Here is a 19,744-nt window from a genome sequence, read left to right as displayed (position 1 = left end):
CTTGGCGTCTGTGTACACAGTGTTGCGCATGCGCGCGGAGCATTGGATTAGATTGGATTGAATTGAATTGTATCGGATTGGATTGGATTGGAATTGTATATACTGTACACACGCGTTGTCACTCATTTACATGCGCGAGTGGGCAAATGCCACGGGTTATTTACGGTAAGAACGATCCCCATTGCTTCGCCCACTCGTCATGATTCACTTCGTGGAGATGCGTGATTTTTTTTTCTCTCTGGCATTGCGCGTGCAGGAGTTTGTGACCTCCCTTAGTGAGGTGCATACGGTATCGGCAATCGTGCGTTGTTTTCCGAAGTTACTGAATAACATTTCCGTAATGTTTGGTATGATTACAGGGGCGACAACCTCATTAGGGCGTCCCATGTGGGCTTCATCTTGAGTTCATGTTCGGCCGCGTTTAAGTTCATTCACCCATTAATAAACACCCTTGGTCGCTGGTGCACAGTCATCGTGAAGTTCATTTAACCGGACGTTTCCACGACTCCCGCGTACCTCCCCATAAACAAAGAAAGGCTGAAATTGCAGGGGTTCAATAGGGAAGTTTCGTATCCCTTGGTCTGTCCAAATGTGGGGTCGATGTTAGGTCAGTCTTGAAAACGTACGCTACGCATCTGGCAGAGTTCTGCTACGCTTTTTTAGCAATTTCGAGTAATATGTGCCGAAGCACAACTTTGTACTTAAAATTTAAAGGCAGGCTAGAGCATTCTTTGGGACGTCGGCGAGCGCAACGAACCTCTGGAACCTCTACCGCAGAGAGAGAGAGAGAGAGAGAGAGAGAGAGAGAGAGAGAGAGAGAGAGAGAGAGAGAGAGAGAGAGAGAGAGAGAGAGAGAGAGAGAGAGAGAGAGAGAGAGAGAGAGAGAGAGAGAGAGAGAGAAGGCTCTTTATTAGACGAGAAAGCCGAGATGTTTGTCGGAATTTCTACACCGACATGCTACTCGGCGGGGGAAGGGGGAGGGGGAAAGAAAAGGCCCCATAGATTCCAGGGCAGAAGAAAGAGGAAGAAAGAGAATAATTAAAGTAGAGACAGAAATAACAAGAAAATGACGCTCAGTATGTGAGTAATGGGATTAAAAAGTCTGTCTTCTAAACTCTAAATCACTGCAGTGACACCAATCTCGTCCAGATAGTCGAACAACGCCTCCAGTACTTTGCGTTGAGCTGGTGGAGATGGCCATGGACCAAGAAGTACTTTCAAGGTCATTGGTCCTGGGCTGAGGTGCTCTAGTTTCTGCGCAAGACTGAATCTTGCATGTATGTTATGCAGAACATTCCAGCTGCAAATGCTTCACGGTTTCCGGCGACCCGCAGTTGTCGCAGTAAGGGTTTGTGGTGACACTAAGTCGAAAAAGGTATGCCTTCGTAAGCGCTGCGTTAAGACGAAGTCGGTGATATGATGTCTCTAATCGGCGCGGAAGTACCTCTGGCAGCCTCATCCTGAGTTCAGGGTCTATGTAGCGAGGAAGGCATGGTGGTGATCTGGAAGGGACCAGAGACGGTTCCGTTCCATTAAAACGAGCGTCTTCGCCATAGTTGTGGCATCACGCTTAGTGAAAAAAATCTTCCTCACATTGCACATTTCCAGGCCCCTGCGAGCAGCTTCATCCGCCTTCTCATTTCCTAAAACACCAGAGTGACCGGGAAGCCACTGAAACGTTATACGGTGTCCAGCGTCGTTGGCAAGGTGGTGCAGCTATGCGATGTTGCGAGAGGCATGTTCATGAAGGGTGAAGCAGACGCTGCGTTGCAGGTTTTGGAGAGCCGTTTTCGAGTATGTGAAAACAGTCCGTTGCTTTGGCTGCTGGCGTAAAATGTAGCGTATAGCTTCCTTGATGGCGTGAAGCTCGGCGGTCATCGATGATGTCGCACGCTCTAGGCGATAGAAAAACGTCTGGCCAGTAGAGGGAATAAATATCCCGGAGGAACTGCGCTGAGGTGTGCAGGAGCCATCTGTGAAGATGTGGTTTGCGTCAGAGTACAGCCAGCTGATATGATGAATCGTTAATTGTAGGAGTCCGCTTTGAGGAATGCTCTTTTTGGAGTCAATTCCGGGGATGCTGCATCTGATATGTAGGGGAGAAAGGGTCGATAGTGGAAAATTAGATGGCATTGCTTTCAGTGCCTGGGAGGGAACAGAAAGATTTAACGTCCTGAGTGTTTGCCCAAAACTCGAATTACCATCTTCAACCATGCGCATTAGTATACAGCTCTTGGAGTGCATCCGATGTCGCAGATGTATTCGCACAGTCTCCTGGAGTCGAATCACGTCCAAAGGCAGACACCCAGCTTCAGCGATTGTACCTAGGCACGACGACCCTTTTGGGAGGCCGAGTCAGATGCGGAGGCAGTTGTTTCTGGCCGCATCTAGCTGCTTTCTCCTTGTGGGCGGGAGCTTCCGGAGGACAGGGAGGCTGTAACGCAGTAGACCGTCGACATAGGCTTTACAGGGCAGTACCATAGAGCGACAGTCACTGCCCCAGCGACTGCCGGCGAGATACCAGAGGATTTTTGAGATGGCGGTGATTTTTGTACGGAGTTTCTTCACTTCAGGACCCCAGGAAAGATTCCGGTCTATTAAGATACCGAGGAATCTATGGCAACGTAAAACCCTGTGCCTCTTAGCACGGGAACCGAACATCCCGAGCGTGGAGCCAAGGCGTGCCTATAGACATGAACATCGCATATATGCATATGTATATTGATGGATTGAAATACCAGCTCCCGACACAGGGCAATCCCGCTCGATGTCCAATGACATTTCGTAGGCACGTCACGTCCTCACAGGTGGCCTCTTGCCGATAGCAGTCACCATCATCATGAGCTCGTGGGTGTCGCGCGAGCACTGGGCGTTCCACTGAGGCCAGCGCTGCACCGGGCCGTCATCTCGCCGCCGGGGGCTTGACATGGCAGCCCGCGGCAAAACTAGATTCTAGCCGCCTCATTGCCTCTGCATTGGGACTACCAAATTCTCCGCTCCCCGCCACGACAGCGCTGTGGCAGCAGCGCCAGCCAAACCAGCAGCGCTGTCGATTTCGCAACCACCATGGCAGGCGGCCGGTCAGTGCGCGTCATCACGCTGGGCGACCCCAACGACGTGGCCTGCATGGATAACGGGATCCAAGTGGTCACCCTGGACGACCCTCCGCGCGCGGCGTCCAGCAGGCGCGGACAGTTTCCCCTGTATTCTGGGGCGCCCAGGCGCCACAGCTCGGTCACCAAGTTGTACTACGGGCCCCCAGAGATGATCGGCCTGACGGCGCCGCCGGAGCAGAAGTGCAAGGGCTCTCGGCTGGACTGGAAGCTCACTCCCGAGGGCGGGCTCGAAGTGAAGGTGGGCCCGCCGTTGACGCGCGACGAGGAAGAGCAGAAGGAGCGCGAGCGCAAGGAAAAGGAAAGCAAGGCCGGCAAGGACACCAAGGAGGCCAAGGACGCCAAGGACGCCGCTGCGGCCAAGCCGTCCGACTCCAAGACGTCGACGGCGACCCTCAAGAAGTCCCTGTGCGACCCGATCTCGCTGCTCGCTAACAAGCGGCTGCCCATCTGCTTTGAGACCACGCTTGGCCAGGAGACGCAGGGACTGAGCTCGGTCACCGTGGTCAACCAGCAGCTCAACAACCCCGTCGCGGTGCAGCCGCGGTCGGCAGCCTGCGGGCCCTCGGGGGGATCGGGATCCTCCGGAATGCAGGTGCGGTTGCTACTTCATTCTTGCTCCAGCTGGCGTCGTGTTATCAATCAGGAAAGAAATGATTGCAGCCCTTCGTCTTCCGGGAATAGGAAAGAAATACGCGTTAAGGAAGCCTCGCGGTTCACGCTGCAGTCCTTCCTTCATTGCGCTGTGCTGCCATCGGCGAAAGTCCCGAAATTGCAGGCTCTGTAACTTATTGCAAAGATGTCCTACATAACGTTGTAAATTGTCGCGGTAACCGAGTATCCTGATTTTTATCGATATATAAAAATTTTGAATTCCAGCTTTGGTCAGCCGTAGATGCTAGGAAGGAAGCCGATAGCCAGCTGCTGCTTTAGGATTTTGTTTGGCACAGCAACCTAAACACCGATTTCTGAGCTGCCGAAGGCTGCGCAATTGCAGCGTGCGGGCCACAAACGCTGGCCTGTTTATGTATACTATGCTCTGTGATGTTCCGTACTGGGGCGCAAAATTCTCACTTCTCGGTTCAGAAATTCCCTATTTTTAGCATATTTTCCCAGCAGGTTGCTCAAGAATTCCCTGCAACTGATATTTACGTGGATTTCTATTCGGTTTTCGGCGTTAGCCAGCGCCACCTATGTCTACTTTACGCCGCCTTCCGGATGTAGACGCCTTCAGAGAATGAGAGTTTCAGCGTGAACTAAATTCCACAAGTGCCGCTCACCAGCGTTTGATTACGCATTTCACAGTTTTTACAAAGCAGCATGCTTCCTTTTCACGCTAAAGATTTAAGTAAAAATTGACGGTATGAAAAAGAAACTAGACATTGTTATCGAGGTAATTTTAGCTCAGTGCTACTCTGGCGCCATCTCTTGTTGACTGCGAGAACGCGAACTAAGGCGCACCCGATTTGTATGGTGCGCAGAAATACATGCGAACAGGCTTCAGCCCTTCCGCCGCCACCGCTTCACGCTTTAATAGTTCTCCCTCATGGAGAGTTATTCCCTCTATGCTCACTCGTGTTTTATTAACTGTATTGGAAGCAGTCTCGGATGTTTGTGGCTTGCGGGAACACGACTACAGATATTTGATTCTTAAAAGAAAACAATGTAATAAATAACGCGAATTCCGGTTACTGACATTATTTTCTTTTTTACTCCACGATTCCTAAAATCCCTGCATCTATTAGATTCCCTTTTAAGCAAAAAACAGCCGAAAAGTTCCAGAAAAAGGGAAATTCCCCGCTTGGAACATCCCTGACTATGCTAAATGTCCCGTAGGAACGTCACCTTTGCAACGCAAGAGATGCAGTCAACAAAAGCCAGGCTTGTTTCAAATGTAGGTGTATTTTCAGACAAGAAGTTTGTAGAGGTTCAGTGTGCATGGAATTGAGTGGCCGCAGGGACAAGAAATAAGGCACCTAGTTTAAGTGGAACCGCGTTTGAGCCCCTACAGGTGTATAGTTTCGACACGAGAGACGAAATGTGTTTCCTTGTGGTCACCCTCAAGTTTCGCGCGTGATTCATGACTGTCTAAATGACACATGTAGTATTGCCGCGATATTAGTTTCAGCACAGCCGCTCGTATACGCATCCAGTGATTTCCCTACACCCCCCCTAGGGGGTGTGTAGACCCCCCCTAGTTTTTCTGGACACCCCCCCTTGAATCCCCAAATTTCACTCTTGTCAGTCCTTGTATGGACCTTTTTCAGTATCGATCTGCGCATGCGCGGGCTGCCTGTCTGCTATTCCAACGCCGCCTGTATTAACATTGCCTGACGCGTCGCGCGCTTTTCAATGGGAAGGGTAGGTACGCTTAGTTCAGGCACTGATCCGCTATGTGGCGCGTGCCGGCGGACATTTCGCCTTACGTCACTGCTCACGAGTCGCGAACGCTGCACCCACTTCTACGACGTGTGTCTGTCAGCTTGCCTGTTGGGCTTCAAGGGCCGTTTCGCTTACATCTTAGCCGTGACGGGGCGCTAGTTCTGTGATCTCGTTCAACCTGTCGCTCGCTTCATACTTGCTGCATTTTTCCAAAGATAAAGACGGAGGCGGACTGAAATAGTCTAAGAACATACTGATTGTCGGGTAGACATATAGCTAACAGAAAAACGATATTTTCGGATGGGGCAGCCATTATTTTACTGATATTTTTCTTTCTGGAGTATTTAGAGAAGAAAAAATTGCGTGCACGTTTTTTGTTCAGGCGCTTACTTTTACGATTACTTTCCAATAATATCACGTGCTTGTAAACTTCAGAAAATTATAGGAAACAAAAGAATAAGCAGCTGCGATCCCGCCACGCTGTCCGGGCGCTTCTACAGTATAGTCCTCAATTTTAGAAGTGCGTACCGATGCGGAGTACGAACAGGGGGGTCAAAACAATACCTAAATGCGGAGGGGATAGAGGGGGGATGCCCCACTCAGAAAATATCAGGGCCTGTGATCCGAGTAGATAAGCGCGCAAAGCCGGCATCAGCCTGCGGCAGCGCAAGGATTTTGTTTCGTGACAAAGGAAGTTTTATCAGTGACAGACCAAGACAGACAGGCATGGTTGGTGAAAAAAAAAAAACAAGAAGGCGTAGGAGCGCCGCCTCGGGAACGCTAAACAAACTTTCCACTATTTTGCATAGTTTCCGAGAAGCGGCGCTGGCTGGCGGACACGAAAGCACGCTGGAAGGCTATGGAGCGGGGAAGGGTAGGAGAGAGCAACAGGAGAGTGGCTGTTTGGCCATTTTCGCTCACGCGTTAGGCACTGTTTATACAGGCGGCGTTGGCTATTCTTGGCAGTAGCCTCGGGCAAAATAAACAAAAGTGCGCCCCCCGAGCTTGCTGTTAGCGTTGCACGTATTTATTTCCTTTTTTTCGACAGCTCGTGGCAAGTTCGTATGTGCACACAAAAAAGGCTTTCAAAGGAAAGGGGCAAAGTGGTTTGAGGCTGACCACGCTGCGAGCACATTGCTACCAGCCAGGGAGTAGCGAAAAGCGCTTCGGAAGCTAATCCTGGCGTTTTAATAAATCGGGAGCGTACAATCGGTGCCTGATTTATACGTGCTGCATAATTCGTGTACTACGTAAACATTGGTTCAAGTACTCAAATTTCGTCACTGGCCCTGGTAACAAGTTCGAAAATGTCCTTATACGTTGAAAAATGGCGAGAAATTAAAAAAAAAACTGAATACGGACCTTTCATGGTAAAAAATGAATTGCTCTAAATTTGTTTTTTTTTCTTAGATTGAATAGACAGCACCGCCTCTCAGGTGTATATATATATATATATATAGTTAAGAGAAAAGGTTCCTGGCTATGAGGTTAGCTGTACGATAGAGAAGTCAATCTGAAAAACATAACAACATTTATTGTTATGTTTTTCAGTTTGACTTCTCTATGGTATATATATATATATATATATATATATATATATATATATATATATATATATATATATATATATAATATATATATATATATATATATATATATATATATATATATATATAGAAAATGAAAAACGTACGTCACGGGGATGGGCGTTTGGTTAACAGACGTCTATTATTTAACTAGTGGGATAAAAAAACAGCTTTTCTAGTTTATGAACCCCCCCCCCCCCCCCCCCCCCAGAGCCATTGAGACACCCCCCCTTGATTCGATGCCTGGGGAAACCCCTGTTTAATCCGAGTATTAAGCTTTTTTTTATTGATTGCAGCCCAGTTCGTTCAGTGAGAATGGACTATTGTAGCCTTGCTGGTTCAGTGCGAATGATGCTGTAACAGGTCACGTAATTACGGCTACAGACAGAAATATGCATTAATAATGGATACGCGCTCCTACGGCTTTAGCCCTAAACGTCCATTTCAGTGGCGAACGCTCCTGCATCTTAATGAACTTCTCTGCGTGGCGTGTTCACGTAACAGTGCACTGCAGTCATGAGAGACCGCCGAACAGGCGGAATACGATGGCAGAGAATGTCGTTACACGCCCCTAACACTGAAATAAACTTAAATAAGAAGCTGAAAGAAGCTGGACTCAATGAACATAACATACAGATAGATGCTTAGCGTCTCGAGGGCAGCACATAAAAACGAAGTTGGCATAATTGTACGAAATTTTAGAATGGCAGTAACTCTCGCTCATTTGCGGGCGTAGTCATTCGGCATTCGTTTTATTTATTTATTGTGCTGTGGAGTACCTTGTAAGATAAAGAATTTCTGTAATATGAAAATAGCGAGGTCTAAATGTTGAATCAAGAAGATTTCGACTGCCATGTTCTCCCATCGAGGGTAGACTAATCTAGTATAGCATCACTAAAGGCTTTCTCTGCTTAACGAAAGGCGCATGATCTGTAACGAATGCGCATTCGTGGTGAGATAAACAAAACTCGTTCGATTGAATTCAGTCAAACGGCTTCAAAACGGGAGCTTAGGTTTCTTACAGGCCGGAATATAGCCTTTTGAGTCATGGAAAAGCGGCATTTCTCCTGGATTGTCCCTTCCAATTCTCTAGTAATATAAAAAAAAACAACTGAAATCCAGTCATGTGGCCCTCACAAAGAGTAAGTGGCATGCCCAGTGTTCGTGGGCTTGTGTGAGTAAGCCCTCCACTGATTTCGTAGGATACCCTTCTTGCTATTCTAAAGGTGAGAAAATAATTTCCCTCGTTAACTTGTCAATGAATAACTTGTCAATGTCAATAACTTGTCAGAGATAACATATCTCCGCGGCTTGATGGCCCACCCCACAATGCATCCGGTTTCCGATCAGTTCGTCAGAGGGTCCTAACCGTAGAGAGGATGGGTGAGCAATTGCACAGTGCCTCCCTCCACCTGCTCTAAGCGAAATACTTCTCCCAAAGCGGCTCCTACTCCACAAGAATGTGTCGTAATATCATTTTAGGGCAAGACGAAAGTCGTCCTTCTACTTCCTCCAGGCGCCCCCTGTCAGACAGCATGGCCAGCTGCACGCTACGCTAATCACTTCTAGAGTGGAAGCTGTACAAGACACTCTCGCAAGGTCATTCATCGCGTCGCAATGACCCTTGAGCCGCCGGGGCACAGGTGGGGAAAGTGTGACGTCACGCCACATGATACGCTGCGGAGATGGGTCACAGCTGCGCTCGGGCGGGGCCTTGCCGCTGCCGTATCACGTGACTAGGAGAAAGTCTAACGGCTGCTTCGCCGGCGCTTGGTCGCTCAGTATCGCTGTGGATGTGACCCAGGATGCAGGTGTGACCTGCAGGATGTGCAGATGTGCGGCAGGACGTGCGGCAGGTGTGACCTATATTTTGATATTTTGGGAAGAACTGTCTGCACATGGTCTCTGCAAAACCAAGCCAAACAGAATGTTCACTTGTGGCAACCATGTTTGCTAGTGTTAAGCGTTACCCACTTTCCGCCAGTTTCCATACGTAACGTGCCAAAACCTGCTTGCAGACCATCTGCAAAACCGAGAGCTACGGGGGTCCCTACCAGGCCTCGATCGTGTCGCAGTGCAAGGGCATCGGCGGTGGCGGTGGTTCGCACACAACAGTGCGCGTCGGCCCCGGGAGCTCGTCGTCTTCTATGTCCGGACGCTGCGAACCGCTGCTTCCCGGGCCGTGTTCGACTGGCCCCATAGACGGCAGACAGGTACTGCGCATTGCGGAAGAAGACGACGACGAGCCGACCCTCCGAGTGGTGCGCATCTACCCCGACCAGGTCGGAAGGTCGCGTTCTTACCGGCGACCCGAGGGAGAGCGCAGGGCCGTCGCCGCCAGGGTGGTTCACATTCAGGAAGACTGTTCCGACTACTTGTAGCGTCGGCTGGCGTTTTCCACCACACTTCTCCTTCATCGGGGTGGGTTCCCAAGGAGGCCGCGAACAGACGTTCGCTTCAAGCGCGGCCGTGGCTACGTGACGGGGTGGCTTCAGTGTGTGGCGTACTGTGAAGCATCTCGGGATGGCTTCGGGACACTCGGACACGAAAATTGGCTACGAGCTTTCTGGAGGATACGTCGGCGGCTGGGGTTAAAACATTCCTGCTGGCCCGTACATCGAACACTGTGAAGAAATTGAATGTCCTGACATTATGCTCCCACTGTTTTTTTTTTGTTTTTTTTTTTAGCCCACAGACGCGAGAGCGGCCAATGAAATTCTGCCACAGACGTGATCTCCAATGCCAGCTCTTGAAAAAACTGCTGCGCTGAAACGCTTTCTCTGAAGCAGTTTTGGCAGCTGTTGCCGCAATGACATTTTTGTAGGCCGAGGGCGCTTAGAGAGACTGAATGGTAAGGTTGGATGGCAGACACAAGCGCTAAATTCATGCAGTGTACAACCCTCCGCCAAGCGAGGACTTTGGCAAGAAGGCGGGTACCGAATCCTAGCAAACGTCCGGTTTCGGCAAGACACTTCTTTTAACCAGCTTATCCCTGTATTTCAAGAGCGCTGGCTATAAAATTAACTTGGTTACCCAAACAAAATCTGTGCTGCGATGTGTATGCACGGCACACGAAAATGCCATACCAGTAGGTATGATACTTTCGTGCGCCAACCTATTGCCACGTTGTATGTGCTATAGATATACAACGGGGCAATAAGTTACTCCCTGTGTATGAAGCAACGTAGAGGGGGTCAAACCATGAGCATTTATGCTTCCAAATCACGGGCAGCGATGTCTTATAACAGTAATGTGGCATGATTGCCATAAGTTGCGGTTCTGGAACCTAACCTGTCCTATGAAACCCCCCAACGCGCTGCCATCCGATATAGAACCAAGCAGATGCATTTACCCCCAGCCCGTCCCCCGTGATGATCTCCGTATATTCAAAGCACGCGGCTAGATGACGTACTATTTACACATTCGAGCCTTTTCAGATGCGACCGCATCTCATTCACCCGCCTTGTCCCTGCATCCGGCGTCGTCGGCGTCCGCCCCTCCCCCATTCTCCTCGCCGGGCCAGCTGCGCTCTCCGCCACTCACCCCCTCTCTCCGATAGCGAACACTCTCTCGCGAGGGGCATTGGATTGGATTCGATTGGATTGGCTTGGATTTGCTTGGCTTGGATTGGATTTGGATTAAAGTGGATTGTGTTGGATTGTGTTGCGTCATAGCCGCGGCAGACGCACTGGCGCCGGCGCGTCCCCTCACCGTTATGCGCGCTATAAAACGCGGTGCCTGCTCCGCTCCGTTCCATCGTTCCAGCGCCGTTCCTCCACTGTCCAACGCTGCAACGTGAACCCCCTATGCGTCGCATCTACACAGCGGTTCCCGCGAGGGGAGGTGGGAGTTTTTTTTTAAGTGGACCGCCACGTTGTCTAATGCAACTGCGCTCAATTAGGTCAAATTTAGTTGCAAAGAAAATGGGGACGATGCCTCTGGGAACTTCGGCCCAGTAACCCGATAAAAAACACGAATTTTACAGTTTGAGCGTTTCACTTCGAAAGAATTGGGCTCGAAGATCGAAATGGCGTTATTCGGGAAAAAAAGCTGATAAAAGCTTACGGGGCAAAAACTAACAAGAAGTCGGCAACGATCCTATGGCGAAAACCTTTAGGGTATACAGGCCTGGCACCAGGGGAGTAGCTAGGGGGGGGGGGGGGGGGTTGGTGCCAGAACACCCCCCGAAATTTTCTAAGCGGTTCAATCCCCCTCTGCCCCCCCCCCTCATTTCAGCTTTTTTTTCGTCCACACTGTTCACACTCCGTATCTGCATATTAATCTGTAAAAAAAAATAAGAAAATGGAAGTGAAATGATGTTTGCGCACAGGTTGTCTTTTCTTTTAGGTTTTCTTGCCGAGGGCGCATAACAGCCCCCGCTCCCCCCCGAGCCCTCCAAAAATATTTCTGGCTACGCAACTGCCTGTTCCTGTCGTTGGGTGGCTTTTGCAACAGCGTGGATATTAGAATCGAAAGAAATATTAAGAATTCGGGCTGCCAATATCTTTATTGCAAAGTTCGAAATTAAAGTCACTCTAATTGCTTCTAGCGAAAATGTAAACCTGGGCTTGAGGTCCATCTTTTGGAATAAGCACGGAACACATGGCTCGCATCAGCCAAAAACGATGCTGGTGAGCCTGGCTGGTGAACTATCGGGACACCAGTCAACACTATCGCATGGAGCGCCAGAAATATTCCGCAGCGCATCCGACGCTCAACAGACGTCAATCTGTAGCCTGGCGTCAGCTGCAGGCTAATGCCTTCCCCAGTCCTGCAGTATTAAGCCACATTTATCCCGACCTTAATAATTACCAATGCAAGTGGCGCACCCAACTAGCCATACTCACTCACATGGTTTGGGCTTGTGATGCTCAGCCACGAACTATACGATCATGCTTACGAATCACCAGCGCGGAGCAGTGGGAGACCTGTTTGCCTAGCTCCGACCCCGAAATACAGGTCAAGGTTGACCAACTGGCCGAAGATGTCGCTCACGCCCAAGGGCTCCAGGCCGCCATCTGAGGGGAAGGAATTCAGGGAGGCTCCCGTTTCCCCTTCCTCCTTTCACCCTGTTTTGGGCAAAATAAAGTTATCATCATCATCGTCCTGCCTGCCCAGTGGTGTGTTACTCGCCCCCTCTCTATTGGTTGGCGTGTGATTGGTGAGGGGAACATGAGAGCGGCGGGGAAGTGGAGAGCGGGAAAGTGGGACAGAGAAAATGAAGCTTGGGAACAGAGGGGAAAAAGAGGGTGGGAGAAAGACTAGCGCGGCGGAGAGGGGAGGAGTCCGAAGGAACTGCTCAAGTAAGGGTGGGGGGAAAGGGGAATTAGAGGCCCCAATGTTAGGGGGACAGCTTGGCAGGGAGGGAGGATAGAGAGGGCTTTTTCCCTCTCCACAGACATGTGCTCTAAAATGTGAAGGACAAAAATTCATCGTTTTCTTTTTCGGGATGGGAGGTGGGGTTTACGCACCGAAGCTACGCCTTGACTGTGAGGCAAGCTGTATCGGGGAGCTCAGGATTAGTTTTCACCTCTTGGGGATTGTTAACATGCGCAGAAACTCGACACACGGGGGTTTTAGGTGCGGAGCGCCTTATGCTCGGGGGTATGTCCCGCGGCGTCGGCGGTGGTCCGGCGTCCGCACACCACCGTTTCTTGGCCAATCCCCCAAGTGGGTACGTGCTATAGAAGAGGAACAACAATAACAACAACAACTCCGGTTGTGCTTGCGCTTGACTCCGTGATTCTTCAGATGAAGTAGGATGGAAGCAACAGCCCCGTCAGTGAGTGTGCTGAAGCAATTAGGTGAGAGCATCAGCGCAAACACTAACAGCAATTACACCCAAATACAATCCACGGAACGTGTATCGATCTCGTCTTTACCAACTGCAGCGGCGACGACTGCATACAACCGCTGCTACGAGATCCACTGACTGTGCACTTCAGCGACCATAAGGCCGTCATACTCAAAGTAAGAAGACGTGCAAACCTAAATAAAGAACTATAGATACCACTTCAATCTCGTATCACTCGCGTATATACGCATACAATAAGGAAAATTACATCCATCTCCCCGAAGGGAACCATGAGGAGGATATATTAGCATTACGGGGTTCACTACATTTCCCCCAAATTTGGCTAACAAACATAATGGAAACGCAAATGGAACCCCCATGACACTCCGCATACGACTCATGGTCCCCTTCGGGGAGATGGGTGTAATTTTTTCGCTTTTGATCTCCATCGGAAATGCAGCCGCCGCGTCCGGGAATCGAACCCGCGTCCTTGGACTCAGCAGCGCAACGTCTTAGCAACTCAGCCACCACGGCGGGAAAAAGGTGAAGGCCTTCTGTTTAAACTTCTTACTTTAGATGCTTTGGTAGGAGGTAACAAGCCCTGGTACCTGCAGAAGTTTGTTTTGCTCGTACTCCATCCAGTTTATCCATCCGCGGCCATTTTATATTTACAATGAGTTCATGTAGGTCAGGGCCACCGATCGGGGAGTGTTTTGACGACGTAAAGATTTGGTGGCCACCACACGGGGCAGTCTACGTCTTTCTTGAAGTCCACGTGCGCCGTTTCCCAAGGTATCCGTGCTGACGTCCTCGGCTCATTAGGTGCGCCATTAAGGACCCGCCCCCACCTTCTTGGAGCTTCCGTCTGTCTCCGTCTCTTCTGTTACTTGTGCGCTAAGCAGCTCGGTTTCTCAAGGCGCAAAACAAACGAGCTACCCGGTCACCAGTTTTCTCAACCTTTCTTTTCCAGGAACAAATTGGGCATGACAGCGTTTGTGTCGTGAATTGAGCGCTCTCTTTATTCAGGTCCATGGCCGTCTTTAAGCGGCCCCGAAGTTTTGATGGCGGGACTTGTTCTTCCAGTACTTGAATCTTTTCGATCGTTAATTTCGTGGAAGCTGTTTCATGGGGTGGACTTCTCTGCAATGCATGACCTGTTAGCGACGATTCGGTTCGCGCAAATTATGGTCACGAAAAATGGGACAACTTTTGTTGTTGGCAGGCGACTGAATAAAGCTGTTGATGAAGCTGTTTCTTGCTTGACCCCACACGCAAGTAGTTTTTTTTTCGAGTGGAGACTTTCTTTCTTATTCGGGACGGAAACCCGAGGTGAAATTTGCTACCAATGAGGATTGTTTGTTAACTTTTGGCTGTATGCCTAAATGACTAGGGTTACCAAGAGACAGTAATCGGGCTCCTCGTTCCCCGCGATGGTGCACTAGAGTGAAACTGCAATACCTCGGAACACCACTGGGATTCTATGCTTTCTTCCTATTCTTAATGACAGTCATTTTCTTGATATGGCTGTCGCACGTTGACTTGAACCCGAAATTGACGAGGATTGACAAATTTATGAGCTCAAAATGTTTCGCATTCTGTTTTCCCCCTTTATTAAAATCGGGATCCTAGCCAAAAATGAACCCTGTTATGCTTCAACCGCACGAGGTTGGACTCAACGTAATGACGTAGAGTTGAGGTCACACCAGAAGTCGCGAACTACTTAAAGATGGAGATCGAATGTTTTCTTATCAATATCATCCGACGATCTCCGGACGAAGCGATAATGATGTTGGTGCTGAGATTAAAGCGAGGTCCAAGACTAGCGAGCCCACGTTCCTTTCTTCGGGGACACGTTTTTTTTTTATTGCCATAATCCTCTTCCCAAGAAAAGGAAACTGTGGTTGATTCCTTTGCCACAGGAATCAGTAAAACACCAAAGTGAAATGTGCAGCGAAATCTGCAGCTGAGAATGATTTGCGGGTCGGCGGCTGTCTTGTGGGCTTTTGCTTGGCGAGCGACGTCCTGCTGGCGGGCCGCTTCGGCAAAGGTCTGCTGGCGTCATTTCGTGACGGATATGACATCAGGGAAACATTGGTGTATCCCGGTATAAAACACTTTTGTGTTAAAATATAAAACCCTAAAACGGACAACGTACTCTTTAGTAGTAAAGATTGCTTCCCCGCAAGAAGACCCTGTGTGCAGGGGTGCACCCTTTACAGGCCGCTTGCTTCGTTGTACTGGCGTCACTTCCGTGATGGATATGGCGTCAGCAAAATCTTCGTGTACCTGGAAATAAAACACTTTCGGGTTAATAAAAACACTCCGAACATGCTGTCCAGTCCGTGTGAAAAATTTGCCGCAATCTTTTTACCCACTATTTTTAACGCAAAACCCTTAGATTTCTATGTTTGGTGGAAAGCGTGAAATACACAGAATCTTCAGGGCATAAAACCCCAATATGATGTCTAGCGCGAGAGCGCCAGGTGTCGCACGATGTAAAACCGCGTTTTTCCTTCTTTCGTTGTGCGAAACCTGTCAATTTAAACACACATCCACAATTAAATGCCACACAGCCCCGTATATACAGATTGGCCATAAACGATGAGCTTCAGTCCACCAAACAAACCAAGCAAGCTGGAACGTGGCTCATGATTGCGTCGTTTAACAGCGGAGCTGTTGTGGATCGAGCCTTTTCGTAAGTGTGCCGTAAGTCGTGCGTCACGCAGGCGGCCTCGCACAAAACGTTTCCTAGAACCACCGGTATAGGGCGGAGGGGCGCAGTGGTCGAGCAAGAAAGAATGCCGCGCGAGCAAGAAACAGCGTTTCCCAGGCACGTCGGTCAAGCTTGGCCCATCGGCTATTTAATTAAGGCCAAAGAGTGCGAGAGAGAGAGAGAGAGAGAGAGAGAGAGAGAGAGAGAGAGAGAGAGAGAGAGAGAGAGAGAGAGAGAGAGAGAGAGATAGATAGATAGAGAGAGAGAGAGAGAGAGAGAGAGAGAGAGAGAAAAAAAATAAATCTTTATTTATAGAGCAGACGCTGATGTTACGGGCCTCGCTCCGTGGAAGGCATCGCTAGCCAGGGATTCCTTGGCTTCGACTATACCTTTCATCGCTCTAGTCCCTCACAGGCCAGAAAAAGCGTTGCTAGACAACGCCAAAAGGCGTCAGGCATGCTTGACACAGCAGCTGCTGCATGTGCCAGTGGAGAGTGCGCTGGCTGTACAGGATGCACGGAGGGCGCAAGTGATGAAGCCGGGTTTTAGCTTACGTGGACTTATCACCTCGTGTCTGTGTAGCATATCGCTTCTATAGCCCTTATCGTCTCGCAACAGCGCCAGGGATTGGACTGGCCAAGACATTCGGCCGATATCGATGCTGATGTCGAGCGTCACACTCGTTAAGCTGAACTGAATGAACAATGCCAAGCTAACGCTCGTTCGTTGACCCAGGAGTGGTGGCTGAGCTACTAATTACAAAAGTAGAAAAATCAAGATAACAAGGATTAACCAAGTAGTGCTGCCGCTGCTCAAGCGTTACCACTCACATTCACGTTAGTAGAACGACTTTCAATTTTGTTACAGAGCCTTACCCTAACCCGACACAATCTCTTCGGGTCCGGACACACCGGACCGAACGCCCAGCCCACTCGTCGCAGATTTCTCTGACGGCAGTAAATCACTTCTGCCCAAAAAACACGATCAAAATTATGTCCAGGCGCATCCGCAGGTTACTGTTCAAGAAATGCTACGCATTAATAAACATGATGTCAAAAGATAAGCGAGCGACGATTCATTCCCTTTGTGTAGCGCTGACTCACAAAAACTGTTATCATTTCGGTTTAATTATCTCCGCCCGGAAGAAAGACGGGTGGTGCGCTATGCACATCTTGGGAACCATTGCGAACACAGCTTGAAATTTTTCTGCCTTCCGTATAATAGTATGTTAACACAAAGAAGGACCGTAGAAACGTGATAGAGATGACACAGATAAGATATGCATGCGAGAGCGTTATTATCGCCAGCGCAGTACGGTGTCCTGAAATTGGCTCACTACAGCAGATAATATAAATATTTTCTAAGTTCGATGCCATTTATTTTAAGGTGGACGTCTGGATAATGTTAATACTGCACCTCAAAGGAGCAGCGATGTTGCTTGTGTAGCGTCACATAAACACACCAAGGAAACTCGTACTTGAAAAAAAAAAACGTAGGGGAAGATAGAGGCATATTAAGGCGAAGCTTTCTTAGTTTCACTGACGGCGGTATCGTCACGTAAAGCGCAGTGCAAGAAAACCAACTTTACAAAATCGGAGGGCACATGATGACGACGACGATGATGATGATGATGATGACACACAAAAAAAAACGCCTTTCGTGGTCGGAGTCGAACCTGGGTTCATCGCGCTAAGAAGCGGACGTATATCCTGTTGCTCCGTTACGACATGATCAAATCAGTTTCGATTTTAAAGCAAATTTCAACGTTTCACTTTGAAGTTTGAATGACGACGATGGCGATGGGTAGGAGTGGGGGGACGCTGAGCTTTCTCATAAAGGTTTCGTTTGCTGTCTTCTGAGTTTGGACTTTGACTCGCAGGCAGCTTGCAATTTGATCGTTGACGCTTGTACTTTGACTATCAGGTGGTTTGCACTTTGATCGGGGACGCTTTGACCTTCATTGCAGCGGCGCTAAGCACTAGGGCGCGGGTTCAATTGCCGGCCGCGGCGGCCGTTTTTCTGACAGAGGCGAAAAGCCAAAACGCCCGTGTGTACGAGGTTTCGGCGCACGTTGAAGATCTCCACGTGGTCAAAATTAATCCGGAGCCCTCCACTACGGCGCACCTCATCGCCTGCGTTGCGCGGCGCGTTAAACCCTACAATCAATCGATCAATTCATTTCAGCGGCTTTGCCTTTAGCGCTTCGCCATTTGATTTTCGCACGCAAGGAAGTTTTGAGTTTCAACCATCGTGGACGTGGACGGAGGGGATATGAATTTCCTTGAGCGAGTTTCTAGGTAACCTGCATTATATCCGTACAAGGTAGAAATATTTTTCTCGCCTATTCCATGGTCGCTTTTTAAGTACTGGACGCACTTACTGACGATGTATGTCTTAAAAAGGGGTACAGATGTTAAAACTGCTGCAGGGCCCCTTGGAACGAGAAACGAAAGGCTTTAGCGGTGGAGGTGGAAAGAGTGAACATTTACGAGTAAAAAAGAAAAAAGGGGCAAGCCACGCGCGGTGACCGTGAAGACCCGCTGTCGAAGCGGGGTCGTCGGCTCAACCTTGCCGGCGAGTTTTCGTCGGCTCTGACGAGGGTGACAGCGGCGACGGATGCGTAGTTCCGGATCGCGATCCGAGCGCGACCGGTGGGACCGCGAGGGAAGTATTGTAACAATAAAAAAACAACGGAATAACACCGTGTCATCCTTACCTTGATGACAGAGAAGAAAGAACCAGCTGGGGTGTTGTTTCCTTTTGTTTCAGAGTGGATTTCACAAAAACAAAGGCTAGGACGACAAAAGGGGGTCCCCGCTAACGGATGAAGCGTGAACCGGCGTGGTTGGAGAAAAGAAAGATAAAAAAAGAGTGGAGGTGAGAGCAGATGCAGGCATTGTGCGTTCCTTTCTGCTTCTCGTTACCAGGAGCGAATTCCTTGCGTCACACGCTGCGCGCACTTTGAATGCGTTGAACGCCAGGCGACCGTTACAGCCGTGTCGCGCAGGCCGGTACGCTCGTACAGGAGCGACGACTGCACACGCAGTGACGTGTATCCTGTCTACCCGTGTATGAGAGCAAAACGGCGCGAGTAGTAGTAGTAGTAGTAGTAGTAGTAGTAGTAGTAGTAGTAGTAGCAGTAGTAGTAGTAGTACCGCTACTACTACTATTACTACGGCTACTATTCCTACTTACTACTATTACTACTACTACTACTACTACTTTTACAACTACTGCAATTACGACTACTACTGCTACTACTACTACTGCTACTATTACTACTACTATCTTGCTACATTTACTGCTACTTACTACCCCTACTGCTACAGCAACTACTTACTACTACTGCTACTACTACTACTAATTACTACTACAACTACTTCTCCCTACTACTACTCTGACTTACTGCTACTACGCTCACTCTGCTACTACTGCAGTACAGCTTTTACTACTACTATTACCGCTACTCTTCTACTACTACTCCTACTTATTACTACTAAAATTACTCCAACTTATGGCTACTACTACTACTACTACTACTACTAGTACTACGGCCCTACAACAACAACGACTACGCCTAGTACTACTTATACTCTGTTGCTACTACTTACTACTACTAAATGCGGTTTACGGCTACTTAAACTACTACTGCTTCTGTTACTGCTATAAATATCTACATAAAAAGAAAGATTCGTGTTTAATTCAGCCATGCTTGCTCAAGTCTCCAGCTTCGGCCTAAACTGTAACGCATTTGACTTGCCGCCTGAAGGCGAGGCTGGGGATCCCTGCCAGAGCCGAGGCACTACAATGGTTATCTCCAGTTACTGGCTTATTCCATTTGGGTTTTACGCCCTGAAGCAAAACACATGGGCTGCGAGGCGCTGCGTGGTAAAGGGATACGAATTAATTTACCTCACGTGGGGATCTTGCACGTGCGCAGAAAATTCGACACACGATCGACACACGGGTATACGTACAAAACCTCCTTGACGTTTAGTGCGTGAGCCGTCAACAAAAAAATTGCCCCTAATCTATGGCTTGAAAAGGGCTGGGCGATAAAGCCTAACGAGTGCACGCGCACAAAACACGGTTGACTGGGGAGCAGTCCAAACGAGTGCAACATATAGAGCGATTACGTGCGAGTGGCAGGGTTGAT

The 19,744-nt window shown here is 49.1% G+C and overlaps 1 protein-coding gene across 1 annotated transcript; it reads left to right on the top strand.

The window, feature by feature from the left end:
* Positions 1-3,066: 3,066 nt before the first annotated feature.
* Positions 3,067-9,462, top strand: LOC144146342 (uncharacterized). The gene is made up of 2 exons (XM_077678298.1): positions 3,067-3,708; positions 9,100-9,462. Exons 1-2 carry the CDS (start codon positions 3,067-3,069, stop codon positions 9,460-9,462), a joined length of 1,005 nt encoding a protein of 334 aa, XP_077534424.1.
* The last annotated feature ends 10,282 nt before the right edge of the window (positions 9,463-19,744 follow it).

The sequence above is a fragment of the Haemaphysalis longicornis genome, unplaced genomic scaffold (genome assembly GCF_048455015.1).
Source record: "Haemaphysalis longicornis isolate Haplotype H1 unplaced genomic scaffold, Haemaphysalis longicornis Haplotype H1 scaffold_7, whole genome shotgun sequence".
NCBI classification, from domain to species: domain Eukaryota; kingdom Metazoa; phylum Arthropoda; class Arachnida; order Ixodida; family Ixodidae; genus Haemaphysalis; species Haemaphysalis longicornis.
The sequence above is the reverse complement of the archived record's forward strand: the minus strand, read 5'-3'. Positions and strand labels throughout refer to the sequence as shown.